Consider the following 18,268-nt stretch of genomic DNA (forward strand, 5'->3'; position numbering starts at 1 on the left):
AACACAATAACACTGTTTGATAGAGCAAATTCTCAGCTACAAAAAACTATTCGACATAGTCATTACCATGAACTATGTATTTTCACCAGCAATGAATGAAAGCTCATAGCCACCTGCACCAGTGGAGGTGACTCACTATCTCTGTTGCCACTGCTGGAGTGGACCACCCCCCACCTCACTGTGCTCACATCCACTGTTTATTCTCCATAAATGTTCAGCAAGGATCACTGAATGTCAATGGGCAGCAGTTTTTCCTCACTGAGTGTTCAGTTCCACACCTTTGCTTCAAGTACAATTCCATTTCAGCTGCCATTTTGTCAGACCACTCCTCTGCTGCCATCTGTCACACAGCAACAAAATGGAATAGAACACTGGTGGGAAGGCTTAGCCTCTACTGACAAACCATCAGCATTCACCTCTGATGTCACAGGCCAACATAACCAGGTCTTCCTATAGCTCTCCAGTGACAGCGGGCATCTCTGATGTCCCAGCATTTGCTGCATGTTGGTTGTCAAACTGTTCTTCCAAGAGAGCTCCTCAATGGCATGAGAAACAGGTCACAAGTGCTGTGTTGCTGCCTGGGTAGGAGCTATTGTTCCTACAGTGACTGTTGACAAATTGATAGGGAAACTCAAGCTGACTGGACAGGGTATAAGTTCCCCTGTCCACACACCAGGTCCCCTTCAGATGAAGAGTGGAAGAGATGAAGGTGTTCACACCAGCAGCGCTCATCCTGCTCTTTTTCTACACTGTGGATGCAGGGACACGTGAATACACTTCTGTCATCACTGTGCCCAATGGAGGCCACTGGGGAAAGTGGGGCATTCGGCAGTTTTGCCGCAGTGGCTACGCCAATGGATTCGCGCTGAAGGTAAAACTCTCCCTGTTTTCTTTGCCTCCTGTTTCTGTGTCCTGCTCTATGTTTCCTTGAGGGTCTTCCCCAGACTCTGAGGGATTTCTAAAGTATTTGTCCTCCTCCTGACTGGCATACTGCATATCAAATTCTGAGCCTTTGGGAAAATGTAGCCACCAGAATTACACCAGCAAACTAAAAATATGGTTATCTACCAATTAATTCATTTGTTTTCAAGACAAGAGCCCTCACATTACATACAGTAAAAACAGGGCTACTGCCAGAATTGTTTTGTTGCCAGAATGGGCAGGGGTATGCAGGCATACTCATGTTCTGCCTGTGACTGACTTTGCTGGAGGAAGCCACATTTATGCCAAAGTCAGGGTTCAGTAAAGCTGACAGCCTTCTCCAGTGTGTCCCCTGGAGCTGAGTCTCTGCTTGTCAAACCAGAAAGAGTTAAAAAAAAAAAAAAACCCACAAAGAAGGGCATGTTGCTTGTGTTATGTAGCTATATAACTGTTACTTGGTGTGACAGACATCTTTTCCTACATGCTTTTCAAGGTATTTTTTTCAGTACAGAATGGAATTAGGACTTTTTAAGACAGGCACTTAGAGGGCTTTTCCTGGGCCTTCTCCATCTTGCCTTTATCTCTGTTTGTGTGTTTCCCACTGCAGGTTGAGCCCTCCCAGTTTGGCAGAGATGACACAGCTCTGAATGGCATACGGCTGCGCTGCCTCGAAGGCTCAATCATCGAGTCCTTGGTGGGGAAGTAAGTAACACTGGTTCCTCCTCCACTTGTCATGCACCAGCTCACAAAATATCCCTAAGTATCAACATTTATAGGGGTCTCTTCTTTGACTTTTACTTTGTTTTCTCAGAGCTGGAATAGAAAGTAAAATAATGCAAGTGGTTGGATATTTTATTTCATACATTTTTAGGGCAATTAAGTAGGGGTACTTCTCATCATCACCTTCTGTTTGCTCTTGAAATTTCTGAAGAGCATTGGGAACACCTTAGGCAGAGTGTGTGCTCTCACTGCTCTCTTACGTGTACCTGTGAGCCAGTCAGGGATTTATCATAAAACATGTATTCCAGAGAGGTTCTAGCAGAACTGTCACTATCTGGAATTTTCTGTTATTTCTTCTGATAAGATACCAATAAAGAGAAAAGTACATCCAAAGAAAGACACAGAATGCATCAGGACATTGTAATAGTCACTGCTGAGAGCAAGGAGCCACTAAACTTGAGGACAATGTGGAAAGGAGAAAGGGTACACCCACTGGCCTGCAGAGCCCAGAAATTCCTGTGTCTGCTTTTTTTGGCAGATGGGGTACCTGGACCAGCTTCCTAGTTTGCCCTACAGGCTACTTGATCTCCTTTTCACTGAGAACGGAGAAGTCTCAAGGAGGAGGTGATGACACAGCGGCCAACAACATCCAGTTCAGATGCTCGGATGAAGCTGTTTTAGTAGGTGATGGACTGTCATGGGGAAGATTTGGCCCATGGAGCAAAAGATGCAAAATATGTGGTCTCCAGACAAAGGTAGAGCCACCACAGGGATTTCGGGATGATACAGCGCTCAATAATGTGAGATTCTTCTGCTGTAAATGAGCACTTGCCCTGTCTTCATCACTGTCCCATACATCCCACATCGCACATCGAATGAGACGTCATCAAAACTTTGCTCTAACTTTATACAGGGAAATGTCTGTGAGTTGCTGACTAAATCCAGCTTTTTGATCTGGAGGGAAGAGGTGAGAGACAGAACCATGAAAGAAACAGCAGAACAGAAAGACAAAGAAAGAACAATTACAAACAGAAATGAAATGAAGGGGAGAGACTCATTTTAGTGACTTAACTTCTTGTGGATTAATTCCTTGCACCTTTGGTTTCTTGTGGCTTAGCTTCTCCTTGTGTCTTGCCATGCCATCTTAGAAGATACTTAGATCATGCCTTAAATGATAATACTTCTCATAGCCTCTGTTGCTTTACCATAACTTCTCAAGTATATTACCCAAGCATATTGCATTATGTAACAGCTAGTATGTAACTGTGAAAAGATCAAATCTCTAACAATTGCCTACAGCAGTGGAATAGACTTCTTACCTTCCTTTACTCTGACTGGTGAGTTTCTTTCAAGTTTGCTTTGCCTGTTTGATCTTTATTTGAAACAATATTTGACCTTTTGACATGACCAATAGGGAAGAAAGGATATTAGCTTGGAGTTGTGCTTTAACCCAGCAGGCAGCTTAGCACCACACAACTGTTTACTCACTCCCCACTCCCAGTGGGATGGGGGGCAAGAATGAAAAAAAAAAACCCCACAAAGTAGAACTCATGGGTGGAGGTAAGAAATGTTTACTAATACAGAAGAGGAAGAGAAAAAAATAATGGTAATAATAATGTACATAGAATCATAGAACCATAGGATCATAGAATAGCTCAGGTTGGAAAAGATCTTAAAGATCATCAAGTCCAACTGCAACCTAACCATTACTACCCTAACTCTAACAACCCTACTCTAAATCATGTCCACATATATGTATAAATCAGTCCACACACACACATATATATTTATATAAAATAAGAGATGCACAGTGCAATTTCTCATCACCTACTGACTGATGCCCAGCCTGTACTTGAACAGTAGCTGCCTCTCACAGCCAACTTCTCTCAGTTTTACAGCTTCTGCATGACACCATGTGTTGTGGGACATCTCTTTGTTCAGTTTGTATCAGCTGTTTTTGCAGTTTAATTTCATCAAGAGTTGTATGCATGTTCTTTTAGTAGTCTTTTAGGTCACAACTGAGATCTTGCCTTAGGGAACACGGTTAGAAAGTGTACTTACACTGTGCATTCACATAAATGCCATGGGCCTGAGTTGTACCTCCCTAAACTTCTCTTGTTTCTGTTTTGGAGTGTGCTCAGCTTGTTTGCCTAGCAGTTAATGTTAAACTCAATATCATGGGCTTTGTTTTTTTTGTTTGTTTCCCTCAGGCTCCATGCTCCAAACAGAATTAGAGAGAATCCACAACAAAAATAAACTCAACATCATTCATCCATTTTTTATGCTCAAATTTGCTGGATAAGTTTGGAGTTAGAACCTTGTCCTGTTGTGCCACATATTGGTTTTGGGAAAAATTGTGCCTGGAGTTTATTATCAAGCTTTATGTCTGAGCCATTAGACTTCTCTGATGAGAGTTCAAGAAGACTTATCGTCTCTCTGAGCATCTTTTAGAAAATGTACCAGTTGTCTTCCCACAAAGCAATGGATCTTTTTGCACTTTGGCCAAGGCAGGGGCATGGTGGTGCTCTGCTCCAGGTGACGGGCTGGGCTGTGGTGTCTGAGGGTATAGCAATGTGGAGCAGCACTGAGCTGATGGATGGAAGTTCCTTCTTGCAGTTCACTTCCCATGCTCCGCAAAAAACATCACTGTTTTAATTCTTCGGCCATGATAAATTTTCTTCTTGTCACCTGCATAAAAAATACTACAGTAATAACCACATTTTCTTTTAAGAGCAATGTTTTAAGGCTAAAAAATAGAACAAGCTTAATATTTGCTATGTTTAAAAGAGTTTTGATAAAAAATCAGGGGATTACTGTGGAGTAGCCCACTGGTCTATCTCTGTACTGTTTTTGGCTCAGGGAAGTGAGGGTACGAATTTTATTGGTGAAAACAACACCTATCACAGCATATTCATTGGAGATTTGATGTTTTGTAACGTTTTCCAGTGCTGGCCTTTGGAGCACACAGCAATTTTTCACGATGTCTGTGTCATTTTGCCTCCTACATCCCATTTTTGACAACACGAGAATTTTCCAAATGGTGGGTGATAAATGGAGAAGTCAGCCATACAGAACTGAGGCTTGACTGAATCTGCAGCAGCTAGCAGGGAATAACACATTTCTCTTGTCTCTGTCCATACAGTACAAGGAGTTGAATCTCATCTTCTTTTTCCTGAGGCACAGCTGGAATAAATGAATGCATCTCCACTTACATCATTCAAAATTATTTCAATTGAAGTAGTTGTCAAAGACTCAGTAATGCAAGAAGAAACCTTTCATGCATTTTATTTAATTACAAAACACAAACAAAAAGACACCCCAAATGAAAAAGGAAAAGGAATAGAAAAAAAAAAAAAGGAAAAGAAGTAGGAAAAGGAAATAGAAAAGAGAAAGGGAAAAACAAACTTTCCAGGTCTGAATCTCTGGTTAAAACTTGTATAGTTCTGATTTATTTAATCTGAGGATGCAATTTATTTCTTAAATTCTTAAGCTGCTTTTTATAACTCAGTATTTATTCAGTGATCATTTAACTGCTTTCTGTGCTGCACTTGACTGCAGACATTTTAAGCACACAATTCTTTTTTCAGATGAATGCTCATTTTGCAAAACCAGCCCAGACAGCATTTGAAATAAAAGGGATTCATAGCTTCAAGGAAATACTTTGTAACTTCTGTCTCCATTTGGGATTTGCTGAAAAACCTCATATTTATCATATATTCAGCTTTTTATAAACATTCAAATCCCTCAGCTCTAGTACTTAGTAGCAAAAAACAAAAAACATTTGAACAAAAAACAAACAAAAAAAAACCCCACCCCAAAATAAAACCAACAAAAAACCAAAAGCATAACAGCAATCAAAGTTGCAACCTTTTTCTAGCAAGCTGAACTAAACTCAGTGAAAACTAGGTTGTGATGCTATCATTGTTAGTAGCAGTTTGGGATTGACTTGTCTTTTTATTTTTAAAGACACACTAGTATGACTTCCAAAACTACAGTGTTGTCAAACACCACAAGTGGACATACTTTAATTTGCTTCTAGTTGATTGCTTTCCATTTCCTTATGAGATAGGGAATATTTCAGCTTGCAAACTGACTATCCAATACAGTTAGTGAGGTATGATATGAAGACATAAGAATAACAACAGTTGCAATGTGTTGTGATGACACAGATGTTGGATTAGTCAATAATAAAACACAAGTGCCATGGGGAGTTCAGCCTGCAGGTTAGGAAACATTTCTCTACTGTGAGGGTGCTGCATCATTTCCCCCTGCTACCAATGGAATGGAAGTGAGAATCAGAAAAAAAAAAAAAAAAGTAGAACTTGCAAGCTGAAACAAAAAACTATTTATTAGGAAAGAAAACAAGGAGAGAAATAATAGTAATGAGAATATACATATGTATGGTTACAAAACAAGTGATGCACAAAGGAATTGCTCACCACCTGCTGACTGATAACCAGCAGTGGCTGCCCTCCCAGCTAACTCCCCTCAGTTTGTCGAGTTTTCTCACATGCTGTCACATGGCATGGAATATCCCTTTGGCCACTCTGGGTCTGCTGTCCTAGTTCTGTCCCCTTCCATCTCCATGTGCCCTCTGTCCTTAGCTCCCTTGCTGGCAAGTCTGTATGAGAAGCTGAAAACTGAGATGTCCTTGGCTCCGTATAGTGCTGCTCAAGAACAACTAAAATATCAGTATGTTATCTACACAGTTTTTCTCTAAACACTAAAACATGGCATCATAACAGACACTACAAAAGAAAAATAAATTCTGTCCCATCTGAAACCAGAACACCTAGAGACGGGATTGATGCTGCAAGCCTATCAGTGTTCATTCAAGAGGCAATGGGGTTATGCCATTAGTGACATACTTCAGCTTTTGGTTATTAATGAAGTGGTCAGAATGTTGAGCTTGATGATCTTTGAAGGTCTCTTCTGACTGAACTAATCTAAACTGCTGCCTACATTGTCTTCCTGAGTCTGGGGAGTCCTTCTGCTAAGACAGTGAGAGTTCCATGCACTTCACAGAAGACTTAGAGAGGCAACTACTGGTGCCCTTCCATCAGAGTAAGTAGGACAAGTAAAAATTATCATGTAATCTATATTATGGTACTGCATGATCAGCATCAGCAGCAAACGCAAAAGCATGACATTTCAAAAGCTTTTCATCAGCATGGGAGTAAATTGCAATCCTGGAAAGGCATGCTTTGTGAATCTAAGTTTTCTGTACAGTTTCTCAAATGATCAGCTATGTTCTGGGGAAAGAGGTATGGTTGTTTCTCTGTTCCCTTGAAAGTGTTGATTTCTAAGAAGGCAAATTCTTGGAATCACCGTTAGTGCTGAACTGAAGTATCTGAAAGAAATAATTACATTTCTTCTGAGTGATTTGCTCAAGAACTGGTGCCTGTTTTCTGTACGTGTATGTGTAGGTAACTGGTAATTTGAACTTCAGATTTGATATTTCCTCTCAGGAGGGTAGGCTAAGCTGGAAGACGCTGAACATCTGCTTCTTCTCTGCAGAAGAATCATTCAGTTGAATTTTGAGGTTGTACTGGGGAAAGAATTATTCACACCATCAGCTAAACGGAGCTTTTATGCTTTCCTATTATGCCTGATGTAATACAGCATCATGTTGGGGTGTGAATATACACTCCAAACAAGAGCTGCTCCAAGAAATATTTGGAAAACAGAGCACTGCCTCCTCTTCATGTACTTTCTCTTGTATTTATCAGCAACTTCAAAAATCAAATGGGTATGTTTTTGTCATCTGTATACTGATGGAAAGCTTTCATCAAGGCCTCCTCTGATGGTCCAATTGGGTAACATCAGTCATCTACAAAAAAGATGGAATGGGACAGCAATTTAGAAGCTCAAGCAAAGAGATCTCTGCTATTTACTGCACTAGTTCAAGATGTCCTGTACCGTAAGGGTACAGGAATTTAATGCTTTCAACTGAAGCAACAGCTGGAACTGATATGGCTGAAAATGTGTATCACTGAAAACTGAGCAGCCACAACTGCTTTACTTTCTACTTTCTAAGGTTGTGCACTGGCACATGTAGGATCCAGGAACATGTTGCCAAAGAACTGCCAGCCAGTTCCTCTGAGATGACAACAGGACCTGTATCTGTAAGCTGTGTTCATTTTAACCATGATTTGAGATAGCTTCTACTAATTTGACCTTAGAAACCTTGTGCTCATGGCATCTTAGTGCCTATGCTGTGTCATTCCTTCTGGATGAGACAAACAATCCCTCAATCACAAAGATGTTCTGAACATCAAGTTTCTAGTTTCTGCAAACAACTGAAGATGATTTAGCTACATATAATTGTAGATGCTATACACAATGGAAATATGCACCATGCAGCTCATGCTCAATCTGTCATAGTTACCTTTACCAGCCCTTAAAGCCAACCCTAATTAACTGAAATGATGATCAGTGAGGAAACAATTGAAAACATCTGCTTTGGAATTTTCAGAGTGTAAATATGTGGAAATGTTGCTACGGAAAGTGAGCAGCACAGAATGTTAATTTGTTGCCTCTGAAGAGAAAAACAGCAGGGTCTTGTAGATGATGGATTCATGAAGGGTTGAATTTGGCTTTCATCTTCCCCCACAGAGCTGAGCCTTTGGGTATGCCCTTGCGATTCAGGACTGTGTATCTGTGGCACTGTGCTCAAACACTATGACTTGGATTGAGATGTTGTTGCACGGTTTGGAACTGCCTGCTTTGTTTCCATCTCTGCAGAAATTAAACTTAGCCCTGGCAGTCCACAGACTGGGGAAATGAAGTTAGAAACTGTTGCCCCGGCAGAAAAAGGAGATGTAGGGTACCACCCTGGCTCAGTGAACGCTGTGGAGACTGAATGAACAAGAGGTCCTGGGGAAGGTCTCACCTGGCAGCTCAGAAAGAGAATTAGCATCAAAGTGGCAACTCCAGGTGTGTAAAAAACATTTTTCTCTTCAGAGGTTAAAGTTGAACCTTTCTTAGAGACTTTCTGTTTTGCTGCATTTTTCCTGCACTTTCCATGTCCCATCAGAGAAAAGGTTTGTAAACATAGGTCATTTCACTGCACCTTAGAACATAGATCAAATCTGTGCAGCTTAGTAAGTTATGAAGCCTAGTGTGACACACTGCTTGGATGAAATTTGCCTGCACTAACAATTGGGCCTCCCCAGCAAAGAGTAACAATTCTTTTGTCTTGGTCACTCAAAACTCATTCAATGGCCTCAGTGTAGTATAGGCTGGTGCATTTCTTAATGAACTTCAGCCATCACAATAGGCACGAATGGCCTCCTTGGCATCTGTGTTAGTGAAAACTATGGAAGTTTCTGTAATGTTGTAAGAGTGGTGCACTAACTTAGTCTGTGGAAAATGACAGTATTTTAAGAGGGAATAGAACAGCGTGAGAAGCGCATGAGTCTTTGCAGGATGAGAGGACCTGAATAGATCTGGGATGTCCTCTTAGTGTTTCTGCTGATGCAATACCTACTTCTCAAAAGGAGTAAATTCTGTGTCTGTTTTGTGAATCAGTTAGAAGTGCATTGACAAAATGTACATCAGTAGCTTTGTAAAAATTCTTTTGGTCACTGACACTCCAGAGGACAAGGCGTCTCCATGCTATCCAAAAATATTCTGTTTTTTCCTAGTTAGGAGGTTAAGAAATTAACCCCCCCCCCCCAATCTAATGCTGTGTACAGAATGTATTTTCAATCATTGCTTCTCTCTCTGGTGATTTTTTTTCATGTCAGTGAATTTTCTGGTGAGATAACTAGAATTAACTGAAAAAAAGCAGCTTTCCTTCTCAGCTTTTGCCACTATCTTGATGATCAACTATGGCCAGCTTTATTACTTCTAGTATGTTGCAATGAAATCCATAATATAGCTGGCAATGCTATCAGTGGGAAAAACTGAAATATATTCTAAAAGTTGATTTGAACATCTTTCTGAGGAGAAAACATGAAATAAATTCAGCTCTGGTGTTTGTGTTTCACTTAAACAGCTACTGCTATGTTCTCAATTTTAGAGACTATCATATCAGAAAATGTAGCAACTAAGTGAAGAAAATACTACTTCTATCTCTAGGTGTTTGCAAACAAACAGCTGGGAGCACGTCAGTACTTTATGAAAAATCATAACCATGTTTGTCCTCAGGGTCACACCAGAGACAGTAAAGTTGTGTGCAGATAAAAAAGAGGGTAAGTGAGAAAGACATGAACTTAGGAAATCATTACTACATCACCTACCTACTGAGAAATTTATTTTCAAGTCTAGCAGGATGAAACTGCTTCTTTCCATGTGAGATTCTAAGACCTATGCCACACGCTAAGCAGTTATCCAGCTGCTTCTCACTGCTGTTAGAGGTGTGAGAAACCCACTGGTGTTCTACTGCGCTTTCAGACCTAACTAGAAGTTTATCAGTGAGATATCTTGGAGGTGGCTCACCTTGAATGAGATACACTATCACACTCTTCCTTGTTAAACAAGCTTTTATATAACAGTTACGGTTTCCATAGAAACATAACTAAATCTTTCCTCCAGCATAATCCCCAAGGCTTTCATAGACCTGGAAAATGTGCTGTGAGTAGTCAAATCATTTTTTATGCTGACACAAAGAATGCCACAGTTGTCACCTAGTGAAGTTTTGCATGGGGGCAAAATAAATTTAAATCCCACATTACAGAATTGCCTTGCAGCATTCAGACATTTTCTGCTGTACCATTTCCCTGCAAGATCAGATTTATAAAACTTATGAAAACGTACAGAATTATGTAAGTTATAGATGGAACAGATCTTACTGTTCACTTATCTTCTCAAAGCATGATGGCGAATGCAAAATCAGTGAGAACAGAAACAACGCCTATGGTGATGATCTCTTTCTCAGGACTTTGTTGTTGTTAGTCATGTATTTTATGTATTCTTCATGACTACATTTTAGATGGTCCCCTTAACGCTTGGGCCTCTCATCGTGTAACAGGGAGGGCATTCTGTAAAATGGTGGATTTGTCAGGCAGAAAGATTTCCCTGACATTCAGCCTGTTGTCTAATTTCATCCCAGTTTTCTTAGGGCTCCATCTGCTTCTCTTGAGCTTGGCTTAAGATGTTTATTGATCCCCTTCTGTGACAGAGATGGGGCTGATCTGTAGTAACTATTCAGTAGTTTGTGGGTATTTTAATGCTTTCAGCTAAAAGAGAGACAAACTACAAGATTGAAACTAGACTCTGACTATAGATCCTTCCTTGCTGGATGCTCTCCTTTTTATTTTTCCCTTTTATTTTTCCGATTTTTTGTTTTGTTTTGTTAGTAGATGGATAACATGAAAGTCATAGACAATATGACTCTATTCTTGATCTGCATGCTCATTATTTCATTGCTGAGGTGCACTGGTTCCATGCTAGCTGAGCAGCCAGCAGAAAGAAAATCAAGAATGTTCAAGGCTTTACTATCTTTGTGCTCCCCTCTTTGGTTTGTAATCTCTGTTATCAAGGTATGGGAAGATATCCTTTATATACCATTTCCATCTTTTTTTCCTCCCTACTTAGTGTTTCTGCTTCCCACTTTGTAAAACAGCAAGTTGAGGAAAGTTCAGAAAACTGATACTGATTGGGAAACAGAAAACTTTTAATACATTCTCTTGTCATCACTAGAGTCCCAAACAACTAGTGATTTCATCTAAAGAAATTTGAATTCGTTCTGAGAGCAAAACTTGCTGAGTTATTTTTGCTAGATGCATTAACAAAAATGTATGCATTTGGAAGCTGACTTAACAAGGCCGTTTGTCTGAACTTTGAGATCCAGAGCCATTTGTCATGAAGCTTTTCTGCTCTCCTTGTACTTCTGTATGTTTTTTTATCAAATCCCTGTATATTCAGCATCTAGTCTATCAAATGAATGTTTCAAATGCAGTGTTCATACCCAAAAAGAACTTTCGCAAATGGTCTGAAAATACATAATGCCAGGAAGTGTTATGCATATATCAATTCTCCTCACTCAGGCAAATCTCCCACTGGGAAAGTGCACTCAAACCAGGGAATGTGCTCACGGAGACTGTGTTGTTCCTTCACTTTCCCATTTGGTTGCTCATGGGAAGGTCCTGCAAGGAGAAGTCCCCATCCTGCAAGGCTTGATCAGGGGGAACAAAGGTGAGATTTTTGTGCACCATTTTAAAAGTCCATTCATACCCCGATTGTGTTTCTCTCAAGAAAGACTCTCCTACCAAGCAGAGATGTTACGCCAGTATTGAGATGCCTTTCATCAGCTTTGAGTTGTTAGAAATTTAGGTGCATTTCTTCGGTGAAGCTGATGTCTCAAAACTAATTATTTGATTATATTTATCTGGCTGAGGTATTTGCTTGAGGTTAAAGTCCTGCTTTAAGTTCCAAGTGTCCTGCTAACCTATGATAAACATGCCAGATGTCCCTCTTCATGACTTCAAGACTTCACAAATAAGAACAGGAACAGATATCATTGACATAGCGGCACGAGCCCAAGATAGAATCCAACCAGTAGAGACTATGAGTCCTTATAAAACCTGTGCCCAAATGTGGATAAAGCGAGTAGTGAGACGCCTCCCAAAATGACCTCTGAGGGCCACCAAAGACCTCCACGCAAGTGCAGAAGATGCAAATATGTTTATGTAACATTGTACTTGCATAATCTTATGAATATGTAATAGAGAGATGTGACTTATGTATTAAGTGGGTGTATATTGAAAACTTTTGACTATAAATAGAAGTCATTGTGAAGATTTGTGCTTGATTTGTGGGAATTTTCCACCTTGAGCCGATTGCAGAGTAAAGTTCCTTACTAAACTTTTATCCTCTTGAATGTGTTTCAGGAGATTTAAAATCAACTACAAAGCTAGCCACAATTCTCCCTACTCCCAAGTATGGTGAACTTTTCCATTCATGTCCAGCATACTGAGACTGACTTGATGGTCGTATCAGTCAAGTGTTTCTTTGGTGTAGATAAACCGCATTCAGAGCCAATGGTGACCAGTGAGTAGGAGCGGTGGTGGGGACTGAAGAAGCCCGTACTTCAGGGAGCAGAATGGTCTGAGTGTGTGATGTGGGAGCAGGACACTGTCTAGCAAGGGCAGGAATCAAGTTTGTGCACGTTATGATCATAAACAAGGGAAATACAAAAAGAAGATGAGGTGGGAAGATGCTGCTTTGATGTAGAAGCCATAAACATCTAAGTGCATTTTTAATCCTTCTCCCTTGAACTATGGGATGAATGCTATTTCCTCACATCACCGTGCAGTGATGGTGTGATTTGGTGCAGATGGGTTCTGAAACTTCTGAAATATGGGCACAGCAAAAAGAAATGAGTTAGGGAATCCTTGCGGTGTTTACCATGGTAAGAATTTGGGATGAGTTGTTATCTCTGTGTACGGACCATGTTCCTGATCTGCTAATCATTTCTACACTGTAAATTGCCATCCCTATTGTTATCCAGTTTCACTCAAGGAATTCAGCTCTTAAAGGGGTCTAGGAGAGGTGGAGCCAGGCTCCACCCTTTCTGGCAGCACAGCTGAATTGCCTTCACCTGTGCTCCCAGGGCTGACTCATTGCTCGTCTCAGGTGATCAATCAGAGGTTCAGGCCATGATTCAGCAGTTCCCATACAAAAGGGAGAAAGCAGTTCTTCTAGCTTGTTACTGAAATGCTGTATTTCAGTCAGACAGAGAGAAATCATCTGAGTAGCTCATTCTGTACTGCTAGTCAGCATTGATGGGAGCTGAGAGCTTGGTCACAGTCCTCTAGATTGCCAATACTTACTGTGCATGCTGTTCCAGCTGCAAAAACTGATGGTCTAGCTTGTAGTGAGAGCTGAGAATGGTTTGGCACTGGACCTGGCCACCCCTGATGATGAGATGAGAAGAAGGGCAAGCAGTCTTCATTACAGATGCCTTTCTTTGGCCACAGTGTGAGCTGCTGCTTTGAGGAATGGCAGAAATCATCAACGGGCTTAATGAGACTTGAGGAGGGACACAGACACTGTCTTAAAGTTAAACCAGATGGAGAAGCAGCTGTGAGATGAGCCATTATATTGTGTCACCATGCTCATCTACAAGTGTAAGAGTTATTTTCTAAAACTTTTTTATTTTAAATGATCTCATTTAAATTGTAACTTAAGGTACTTTGTTGTTAGGGAGCTCCAGGGAAACCAGCTGTTGGTACTGATCTGCTCAGACATACCAAAGTCTCCCAGAGTCTGTTTGGGATATCTGCGGGGATGATCTACTTTTCTCTGCAGGGGTCATTCTCTTGTCAAGCTGCTGAGGTACTGAGGGAAGTTGCTGATGAAGGAGCTGAGTTCACTATCTGACATCAGGGAAGTTAACAGGAGGCTACTCCTTCTGCCAAGAGCCCAGCCTATTTTCAAATTCCTATATCAAACTGGAAAGTGTGGCTGCATATTCTCTGCTGTTCTGAGGACTGTGTTTAGCCAATGTATCAAAATGCATACGATTGTTTGCCATCAGTTGAGTCAGCACTGCCCTCCCCCTGCCCTTCTTTCAGTCAAGGAAGCATTAATAGCACACAGATGGTTTGGCTGTTGCTGAGAGAAGGGTGCATGCCTGGGCTGCTCTGAAGGGCAGAGCTGCCATTAAAGTGCAGGACAGGGGATGGCAGCAGTGCCAGCCATGTTGGGCCATGAATTGGATGTGCCTGCCCTAAGCAGTTGTTCTTTTATTTGGAGGCGATTCTCAGGGTCCACAGGAGAAGAATGCTGTAGGATAACTCTGCTGAATTTGGCAAAGCCCTTGGTGCCCTGAAGATGACAGAAAGAGCTCAAGGAAGCTGCTTAATAGATGTCTGGAGAAGGTATCTACAAGCAAAGCTGTGACCTGAATCTGGCCTGCTGAAAAGGCAGTCAGCAGAGAAACACTTGGTGATGAATTATTGGTGGATCATAAAAGCAGCATTCACTTCAAACCTGACATGATAAAATGGGCTGCTGTTACACTCTGACCATGTCTTTCCTATGAGACTGTATTTGCAGGGGTCTTTGTCCTTCAATACAAGTAGAGATTGAGATATTTTTTGGTAGCTGAAGTTTCTACAAAGAAGCTAGTCATCCATCTTGAGTGCTCTGAAACTGCTTGATATTTGCCCTCATATCTAGGGGTTTTAAGGAAGCTGAGTCATGCTATAGGTGGTGAGAAGTTTGCTATAATTTCAGTATATGCAGTGATCTTCCTTTCCCAGGCAAGTAAAGAATGTCCCTTGCAGCTTCACTCTTCACATTTGAAGGTCCTGGCAACATCTCCTTGCCAGATCTTGAATGACCCTGAAGTTCTCCATCTGGGAGAAGAGGTATCATCTTGCCTCCAGATGAGATGAGATGTTATCCAGACCTGGCTGATTCGATCAGCAGACAGGTGAAATCTGATGGATGAAGAGTGGTTGGGGAATCTCCCCAAGTTCATGGCATGAGGGTTGGGATTAAATTATGATGCCTTTCAACATATACCATTCTGTGATTCTATGATCTGTGACTTAAATTGAGTTACAGAGGAGTTCCACCAGAGGATTCTCATTTTCATAGCCATTGTGAAAAAGAATACCTGTAACAACAGGTTTCACACGATGACTACGATTTTTTTGTCATTTTCTATAATGACTACCTTTCCCATTTGATGGTGGCATTAACATGCAGTGTAGTGGAATGCACTTAAAAGCCTGTAATATTGAGCTTGGCTGCCTCGCCTGAGTCTTTCAGGCTGTCTAAAACACAGAGAAAGCTTGTGAGAAAGTAGTGAAGGGAAAGATATGAGTGAAGGTAACAGGAATACATCCCTGCAGCAGCCTCCATGGGAAGGAGGCAAATGATATCATGACAGAGGAGAAGAGACTCAAAGTGACATAAATCTGCTGCAGGAACTGTTCCTGGAGGTGTAGCCTTCCTTCCCCAAGTCAGTTGCACAGAAAGGGAATCCCTCAACTCCATCCTGCAATGCTCTCTGCAGGCCTGCTCATCACCACCCCTCCTGCTTGCAGAGACTCTAAAATTTCTTTCTCAAGGAAAAAAAACCCAGGAAATTGTTCAGCACCTGGGTCTCAGTCTGCATGCCTCTGGTCTTAATTAGTAAGAATTTAACCCTAGGTTATGCATTTTTTAAAGTTCATTTTCCTATCTCTCACATCCCAGGAGGTGGCATGTCCTTGCAGTTATGCTGCAAAGGCAGCATTTCTCTCTGTGGAGCTTTCTGTTCCTTGTTTAATTTGGTTATTTATGCCATAAGACAATGGCTTCTCTTATTTAACACTTCTTTGCAGAAACTGGGGAAAGAGTTCATAAGGCTGCATCTCTGAGACATTTCATCTGACACAGAATCATCATAGAATCATTATAGAATCATAGAATGGCCTGGGTTGAAAAGGACCACAATGATCATCGAGTTTCAATCCCCTGCTATGTGCAGGGTCACCAACCACCAGACCAGGCTGCCCAGAGCCACATCCAGCCTGGCCTTGAATGCCTCCAGGGATGGGGCATCCACAACCTCCTTGGGCATCCTGTTCCAGTGCTTCACCACCCTCTGGGTGAAAAACTTCCTCCTAATATCTAACCTAAACCTCCATTGTCTTAGTTTATATCCATTCCCCCTTGTCCTATCACTATCCACCCTCGTAAACAGCCGTTCCCCCTCCTGTTTATATGCTCCCTTCAAGTATTGGAAGGCCACAGTGAGGTCTCCCTGGAACCTTCTCTTCTCCAAGCTGAACAAGCCCAGTTCCCTCAACATTTCCTCATAGGAGAGGTGCTTCAAACCTCTGATCATCTTAGTGACCCTCCTCCACTAAGATGACCCACTCCAAGAGCTCCACATCCTTCCTGTACTGGGGGCCCCAGACCTGGATGCAGTACTGCAGATGGGGCCTCACAAGATCTGTGTAGAGGGGGACAATCACCTCCCTCTCCCTCCTGGCCATCTGTTTTTTTAATGCAACCCAGAACACATGCCCAGGCTCATGTCCAGCTTCTGGTCCCCTAGGAACCCCAAGTCCTCCATAGAGCTGTTCTCCAGGAGATCTTCCCCCAGTCTGTACAAAAAAAACCTGGGATTACCCCCACCCAAGTGCAGCACCCTGCACTTGGCCTTATTGAACATCATTTGGGTGGATTTAATTCTTTTCTTTATTATGATGGTTTGAGGTTTCCCAGAGAAGTTTTGGAGTCTCCTGTGGAGATACTCAAAACCCACCTGTGCACAGTCCTCTGCAGTGAGCTCTAGGTGGCCCTCCTTGAGCAGAAATATTTGACTACACAATCTTCTGAGGTCCCTTCCAACTTCAACCATTCTATGTGGTTAAGGGACAATACTTTCCTGAGTAGTTCACCTATGCTTTCTTATTTTACTGAGAAGGTCTAGTGATCTTGCAACTGGACTTTATTTTGAAGTAAAGTGAATTTTATATTGCAGTCCAGATACTTAAAAATGTCTGCTGCTGTTAGTTTATTTTCCCTTAATGGTTATTCTTTCAAGGACAACTGTACACAGGTTATACATTAATATTTATGTCAACATTGAGAATGATTGCAGACTTGACAGCTCTTCTACATCTATGTTAATATGGCAAACGCTTCTTTCTTCTTGTCATGGAGATTACTGTGGCTGCATTTTGTCCAGTATTTTCTCTGCAACTAGTTAAAACACGACTTAAAGGCTTTTGTAAAAGCCTAACTCCATATCCATTGAGCATAACGGAAAAGAAGTCCAACCAAGTCCTTTTTGTCCTTTCCCAGGACAGCAATAGCTGTTTTGCTTAAAAAAGGATGACAGAAAGATGCCATGGGTGGCAAGATTATGTAATAACTAGGACATTGGCTTGTATTTCAGATAAACTATTCCTTATGGATTCCTTTTGCTAAATTAATATATTAATTCTTAAATTAACGTGCTAATCCCTACTGCTAAACAAACCAACCTATAAACTCTTTGTCATCAGAAGACAGCGGTAATGGCAAAACTTTGCACTGTCATCAAGACTTGATTCCCTTTGCTCTTCACTGCATCACAGTTCCAGCTTCTCAGTGGAGCCCAGTTCTGCTTCATTTCTTTCTCGTGTGGTGACACAATTGGTGACATCAAATTGTTAGGACTGACCTTTAAAACTGATGCTTCAGTGTAATGAATGTGAGCAAGTTAGATGGGTTGGTCACACCCCTCAAACAGTGATAGGCAACCTGGAAACTAGGTAACATTTGCTATTTCTTTACAACCATGATAGAATTTTTTCCTTCTCTTTTTAACAGAAATTTATAACTTTGCTGAATGAGTCATGCATAACACATAGACAGATGGTGTTGTTTAAATAATAACCTGTGGTCTGTATGCATGTCCATCCTCTTCCTTCTTGCATCACCAAGATGGATGCATGTTCACAGAAAACCCAAACTCTGGGTTGGGTGATGGCAATTATAACAATGGAGGTCTGGAGCTGTTGCATGAGTGGGATGTGTTTTCTTGAGTGATGATTGCTGAGATGAGGATGACCCATATCACAGTTGCTGTCTGTCTGCAGCATCACTTTGCTTCTGCTCAAGCAGACCAGCTGCAAAGCAGTCTGCTAAAGCTGACCAGAAATCCAAGAGTTTTCTCCTTTGACCTTCAGGTAAT

General features: G+C 41.4%; 1 protein-coding gene across 1 annotated transcript; it reads left to right on the forward strand.

Annotated features, from left to right (window-relative positions):
- The first annotated feature begins 498 nt into the window (after window positions 1-498).
- Window positions 499-2,532, forward strand: LOC116237185 (vitelline membrane outer layer protein 1). Its single transcript, XM_031606173.2, has 3 exons — window positions 499-871; window positions 1,529-1,623; window positions 2,180-2,532. The coding sequence occupies exons 1-3, from the start codon at window positions 704-706 to the stop codon at window positions 2,463-2,465; spliced, it is 549 nt and encodes a 182-aa protein (XP_031462033.1). The 5' UTR covers window positions 499-703; the 3' UTR covers window positions 2,466-2,532.
- The last annotated feature ends 15,736 nt before the right edge of the window (window positions 2,533-18,268 follow it).

This window comes from Phasianus colchicus, chromosome 1 (genome assembly GCF_987193195.1).
Source record: "Phasianus colchicus chromosome 1, bPhaCol1.hap1.1, whole genome shotgun sequence".
NCBI lineage: Eukaryota > Metazoa > Chordata > Aves > Galliformes > Phasianidae > Phasianus > Phasianus colchicus.